The 7,289-nt window shown below is 33.7% G+C and overlaps 1 protein-coding gene across 1 annotated transcript; it reads left to right on the top strand.

Moving 5' to 3' along the window:
- The first annotated feature begins 2,477 nt into the window (after positions 1 to 2,477).
- LOC131662344 (beta-1,2-xylosyltransferase-like) lies at positions 2,478 to 6,997 on the top strand. Its single transcript, XM_058932105.1, has 3 exons — positions 2,478 to 3,190; positions 5,639 to 5,788; positions 5,974 to 6,997. The coding sequence occupies exons 1-3, from the start codon at positions 2,561 to 2,563 to the stop codon at positions 6,694 to 6,696; spliced, it is 1,503 nt and encodes a 500-aa protein (XP_058788088.1). The 5' UTR covers positions 2,478 to 2,560; the 3' UTR covers positions 6,697 to 6,997.
- The last annotated feature ends 292 nt before the right edge of the window (positions 6,998 to 7,289 follow it).

Consider the following 7,289-nt stretch of genomic DNA (forward strand, 5'->3'; position numbering starts at 1 on the left):
ACCAGAAAGATTGAGACTTTCAAGTTTATCTTCCTTAAAACCCCCCTTGAAGATAAGGTTGAGTGAAGTATGGTTCCTCTTCATGAAAGGTAACATCCCGCGACACAAACAACCTTTTAGATGGAGGATGAAAACACTTATATCCCTTTTGAGTAGAGGAATACCCAACAAAAACGCATCTTAGGGCTCTAGGATTGATTTTTTTTCCTGTCTTGACTATGCACATGGACGAATGCGACACGTCCAAAGATTCGAGATTTAAGATTACTATTTGTTGACAAATTTGGATATAAGGAAGAAAGAACATACATCAGGCTCTTGAACCCTAATACTCTAGAGGGAACTGATTAATAAGGTATGTGCTAGTGAGAACGACCTCCCCCAATAAATATTTGGGAACATTTTGATGAAACAATAGTGCTTGAGTTTTGTCTAATAGATGTCCATTTTTTCTTTCTGCGACTCCATTTTGTTGTGGTTTTTTAACACAAGAAGACTCATGGACAACTCCATCTTTTTGACAGAAAGAAATAAGAACATGATTGAAGTACTTTTTTCCATTATCAGACCTGATCCTTTTAATGTTTACTCCAAATTTATTTTTAATCATATAGAAAAACTTTGTGAAAATAGTACTGACATCAGACTTGTTTTGGAGTAAAAACACCCAAGTAACTCAAGTACAATCATCTATAAAAGTCACAAACAACTTAGTGCCTGTTACATTTGGAAAGGTATAGGGACCCCAATCATTTGAATGAATAAGATAGAACGGGGAAAGACTTCTTTTGTTGTTTAATGGAAAATGTAGACGCTTATGTTTAACAAACTTGCGTACATCACAATGAAGATTTTCAATATCTACCTTCTTTTGGAGAATACTGACTCTGACATAAATGAATGGGACAAGTGGACTTTTATATACTTACCCGGTTCTTCAAGATAGTAAAGACCATTCTTTTCTCTAACACGTCCAATCATCTTTCCCGACTCCTTATCTTGAAATATACAACAATCATTATGAAAAGTCACACTACAACATAAATTGTTTGTAAGTTTTTGTATGGAGACAAGGTTCATGGATAGTTTTGGAACATGGAGGATCCTTTTTAAGGTTATAGAAGGATTTATTTGGATATCTTCAGCGCCAACTATAGTTACAAGAATACCATCGGCAGTAGAAATTTTTTTTATTACTAGGACAAGGGAAATATGTGGAGAACTGTTTTGAAGAGGGTGTCATGTGGTTTGTGGCTCCTGAATCTAATATCCAAAATAAACAAGAAGGTGTTTTTGAGACATGAAATCTAAATGACAGTGGAAGCTTACCAGAATACGTGACACTACAATTACTTGATGATTTTTCCATACTATTGGTCATGAAGAAAACAGAAGCAAACCACCAAATAATTATGTAAAGATACCAAAGTAAACAAGATTCAATGAAGAATTCAACCTAGAAAATGTAGGGACAGCGGCTGGAACTGTGCAGACGGCTGCTAAAAAATGTCTAGAGTTGTACCAACGGTTGTAGAAAGTTGTACGGATGGATGTCGGCAAAGTATAAATAACGTTTAATTGGAAAAACTTGACAGCAAGTATTGCCCAGTCAAGATTTAAGGGTTCTGACAGCATAAAAATGCTCATCCAGATTTCTAAATAATTATTAGCGGAAGTAGAGTCCCCTAGATTTGGAGCTCTGGTGCCATGTGAAAAATAAGAATAATAAATTTTGTTAATGTGCTTGAGTGAATAAAGCAGTCAGCATCCATGATATTCATACACACTATATAATTAATTATATATTATATTTAGAAGGAGAAATAAATAATATTTCTACTCCCTAAATGAATGAATGTAAATATACATGAACCTAAGATTTAAATGCTCCTTTTAATGAGAAACATACAATGTATTTTTCTATTTCCACCAATATTAAAAGAAGGAAATTCTATAGGACATAATAGAAAAAATCAAACAATTGAATCATAATAGGTAAATCTGGATTTTGTTATCCGAACTCAGAGTTTAAATTCCAATCTCTGGACAAAACCAAAGAAGCAGAAACACGAACAGTCAAAACATAACATGCAATAATCTCTTAATTTGAAAAATTATAAATGAATTAATCACAAATTAATCTATTTTGTTTTTAGCTACATTCTAACATACCATAAACAACTTATTTAAATAATGCATTCATCACAAATAAAAAAAAATAAAACATTTATTAAAAAAATGAGACTTGAATACAATGCAATTAAAATAGTGAGAAATTTTTAAAAATGATGAAAATAAATTTTCTCACAAACTCTAATATGATATTCTTTGACACATGATTTAAATAAATACACATAAAGTAAATCTATTACATTAATCCAAAATATTGATTTGTTTACTTAAAACTAATCTAAGCACATTTATTATAGTCCAAAATGTAATAAAGACTATAATTATATACATTTGCTTCTTTTCCACTTCACACCTAACGACTCTGTCAACACTCTCATCACATCACACATAGTTACACACACAGAGAGAGAAAGAAGAGAGAGAAGCGATGAACAAAAGGGTTCTGATTCGGATCCTACTGTTCCTCATCGTCTTCAACTCCTTCTATCTCTGTCTCTACTTCATCCACCACAACTCTTCAAATCCTTTCCCAAAAAAGCCACCTTTCAAACGACCCTTCATAGAGATACAACAAAAAACCCATCTCTCAAAACCATGGCCAATTCTACCCTCTTACTTACCATGGTCAAAAGCTTCGATTTTTGTTCCTCTACGCTCCTGTGAAGGCTATTTCGGAAATGGGTTCACGCGCCGTCTTGAGGTTTTTTCCGGTGATAATGGAGGTGGGTGGTTTAGGTGTTGGTACAGTGAGAGTTTGAGGAGTTCGGTTTGTGAAGGTGGGAGGGTGAGGATGAAGGTGGAGAAGATTGAAATGGCGAAGGGTGGGGAGAGTTTGGTTGATGTTATTGGGAGAAGCGAAGAGGCGGAGTTACCGGTGTTTCGAGGCGGCGCGTTTGAGGTTGATGGGGGTGAAGGGTTTGGAGGTGAAGGGAAATTGATTGTTGATGGGGAGTTTCTGGATCGGTATGTTCCGGAAGGGGAGATTGTGAGACATACTATGAGGGATTTGATTAGCAAGATTCGGGTTGTTGGAAGGAAAGAATTTGCTTGTGATCAGGTGAGGTTTAAGAAGATTGATGCATAATTGCTTGTTAATTTTTGTTTGATTTTGGTTAGGATTTTGAGTTTCATTAGAATGTTCACTGTTACATTAAATGCTCCACCTTCAATAATTTAATCCCAAAACAAATTTTCTAGTTTAACTCAGATAAGCCGATATTGTTAGGTTAGACGTTATCCTCAGGGTTCAAAGGGTTCAAAACCTGATACTAACTGTCAGAAGCCGATATTGTTAGGTTAGATGTTATCCTCAGGGTTTGAAGCCAGATACTAACGGGTTATGTCTGTGAGTTTCTAGTGGTTACTACTACTTTGTTAAATTAATGCAAGTAGTTTATAGTTTAAAGTTGATGATTTATCATCTCAATTATATCTCACTTATCTTAATTGAAAGAAATAAAACATTAATTAAATATATATTTTTATGTCATTTTACATTTACTAATTAATTAAAATATTAAAATGCTAATTTTTAAAAACTACAAATTCTGTCAGTTAGCTTATATATAATCAACCATCAGTTAGCTTATATATTATCAACCATCAGTTAGCTAATATTATATGTTAAATGCTACTTTTTGTCAAACAAAACTTTAGGCTCTTTTTAGTAATGTCTTATTTTGTACTTCTAGTTTATAGGCTATAAGTTAGTTTATAAGCTCATATGCTTTAAAAAGTTTTGTTTGGTAACCTTTATTTTTTCACGAGTTTATAGTTTATTTTTAGTGACTTATAACTTTTTCGGTAAACTAATTCAAGTAGCTTATAGTTTATTATTATTTTTTTGTCAATTTTATCATGTTATCTTAATTTTAAAAAATTCAATATTAGTTAAATATATATATATATATATATATATATATATATATATATATATATATATATATATATATATATATATATATATATATATATATATATATATATATCATTCTAAATTTTTGTTAGTTAGTTCAAGCATTAATTTTACTAATAAACCCTAAACCCTATTACAAACTCAATCAATTAACTTATTCGCTATCAGCCATCAACTAACTTATAAGCTATTAGCTATAAGGTCGTCTACTATAAGTTAGCTTATCATCTATCTGCAACACAGCCTAAAATTTTCTCTTATGGGTTTTGATTTCTCCCAATTCTGCTTATGTTAGCTTTGCTATGCATAGGCGGTCTCAATCCTAGATAGAAGGAGAAGTTTGCGTTAGTCAGTTGACAACCAATGTAAAACTTTGCAGAATCTTTATGATATAGATCAGACACGCAATAATGTGAGTGCTAAGTCATTACTTGGAAGCAACACGCGGTATATCTCGAGTACAGTGTTTAATAAGCAAGGGTCAATGCATTGCCGCTTGAATGCAGTGGAAAATAAATAAGGGTTTTCACATTTTTGTGAACGAGTGTGTAAAGAAGTTAGTTCATGAGAGTAAGATTCATTATGCAACATGAAATAGAGACACTCTTTCAGGATAATCTATGAAAATAGTGGACGCTATAGTTAAAAGGAAGATCAATTTTATGTATCTACAAAAAACGAAGAAGATGGGTCAAAATGCAAAAGAATTAGACAATTTAGGATTTAAACTTTAGCACATCGACTAAGTTAGATCGAGAAATAGGGTGAAAATTATTGTGAAAAGGAATAAAAAAGGATATTATGGATGCAAATAGGGTATGAGACTGAATCATAATTCTAAACTTTGTAGTGGAACGTGACCCTTTTAATGTTATTAGTCCTTACACAGCTCAAGTTGGGGCGTAACACCTTAAAGTAAAGTTTTGGGAGATAAGGAGATATAATTTTTGAGTTAGCCTAACATCTTAAAGAATAACTTATTGCGAAACCAGATAAAGGGATTTGCTTGTACCGGAAAGTTATATTTTGGAAGGTTTGACTTTCAGACATAGAGTATTGACTATGAATGTAAAAGTTAAGAGGAGAGCAATAAGAAGTCACAAGTGGCTCAAAGAATCAAGTGGTGACATTTGAAGGGTGAAAAGAAATGAATTTTCCATCATAAGATCTTTGAGGGAGGTTTCGAGGGAGAAGTTAAATGAGAGGATGGAGACGAGTCTCAAAAGTGTATAGTTTACGCCTGAGCAGAAATAAGTTGGGGTAAATGAAATGTAAGTTGAGGAAAAAGAAAAGTATATATAATTTAGACGTGAAAGTTGGATATCATATTGAACCATAAATTAAGCGGTTTAAATATTTTGAATCCATAATATAGAACGATGGAGAAATAGAAGAAGACATAAACCATAGAATTCAAGATGGGTGGTTGAATAGGAAGAGAGCCTCAGGTGTCTTAAAGAGCGCTGAACACTCGATAACATTTTCCTTAAAATAACTATGGTTTAACTGCAAGATATAATTTACTGTAATATTGCTTTATGTACCACTTCTGTTTTTATGTGCCTTTGACATGACGTTTTCTATTTGCAGTGGATCGAGGAACCGACACTTCTGGTGACACGCTTTGAATATGCAAATCTTTTTCACACTATTACAGACTGGTACAGCGCATATGTTTCCTCTAGAGTTACCGGCCTGCCTAATCGACCTCATTTGATCTTTGTCGATGGACACTGTACGGTATGCATGATCAGTTTTCTAAATCTAAATCTGTTTCACCTGATTTCAACTTTCTCATGAATTTATTTGCTTAATTGAAATGCATGCAGCATCATTTATGCTTTTGGTTTGTAGGTTAGTTTTATGTTGCCTTTGCAGAATTTGAATTCTTTGTTAATTTATTAGTCACTCGCAATGAATTTCAGGCTCAACTTGAAGAGACATGGAAAGCGTTATTCTCGAGCGTCAGATATGCTAAAAACTTCACTGGATCAGTTTGTTTTCGTCATGCTATTCTCTCGCCTTTGGGATACGAGACTGCACTATTTAAAGGGCTAACGGAAGAAATATTTTGCGACGGAGCTTCCGCGCAAGAACTACGGCAAAAGCCTGATGATCTAAAAACCGCACGTCTTTCTGAGTTTGGAGAAATGATAAGAGCAGCATTTGAATTACCTTTAAACTTAAACCATAAACTACCAATCTCTGGAGGACATAATGTCCTTTTTGTTCGTCGGGAAGATTATTTAGCTCATCCACGTCACGGTGGTAAAGTTGAATCAAGACTAACGAACGAGGCAGAGGTATTCGAATCTTTGAAGAGTTGGGCGTCTAATTACAAAGGATGTAAAATCAACCTCGTCAACGGATTGTTCGCGCACATGTCTATGAAAGAGCAGGTACGAGCTATTCAAGATGCATCGGTGATCATTGGTGCTCACGGTGCTGGTCTTACTCACATAGTATCTGCATTGCCTAAAACTGTGATTCTAGAGATCATTAGCAGCCAGTTTAGACGTCCACATTTTGCGTACATTGCGCGGTGGAAAGGGTTGGAGTATCATGCAATTAACCTTGACGGGTCTTATGCAAATACCGAAACTGTAATCAATGCTCTGGTCAGCATAATGAAAAGCCTTCGATGTTGATTGTTTTGGATTTCGACTTGAAACCGACGATATCAGAACTCGAGTAGTTGAATGGTCAACGATCTTTAACCTTCTTATAGCTAAAGCCGGATTAATTTGGTTAGTGAACTGATGAAATTGTTGGTAACTTGTTGAAAAAGAAATGATATCATGTCCATGTTCAACTGAAAATTGCAGAATTGTGATATATGTAGCATATTGATGAGGGATGTTGAAGCTACATTTTGTATACAGATGAGGGGTCCAAATTTTATGTGTTGTAAATTGATTTTTTAAATGTAGAATTTGTAATTTTGTGTAATCTTTAGAGTGGATAGATTACACCCTATTTGTATTGATAATAGAAGTAGAGATAGAAATTAATTATAATAAATGCTAATTAAACAAAGTCTAAAGCCTAATTATCGAGTATTAATTAGTATTTTAATAATGGTGGACTATAAGGAAAGAAACCTGCAAAACACTCAACACTTTACAAAATAAAGTAGTTTAAGAAAGGGTTAGGTAAGGGAACATAATTATGGAAAATGGGTTTGAGGAATTTACATGACATTCCATAGTTCCAATCAGCCTCCCATATTTTAAATATGTCA

Source organism: Vicia villosa, linkage group LG3 (genome assembly GCF_029867415.1).
Source record: "Vicia villosa cultivar HV-30 ecotype Madison, WI linkage group LG3, Vvil1.0, whole genome shotgun sequence".
NCBI classification, from domain to species: domain Eukaryota; kingdom Viridiplantae; phylum Streptophyta; class Magnoliopsida; order Fabales; family Fabaceae; genus Vicia; species Vicia villosa.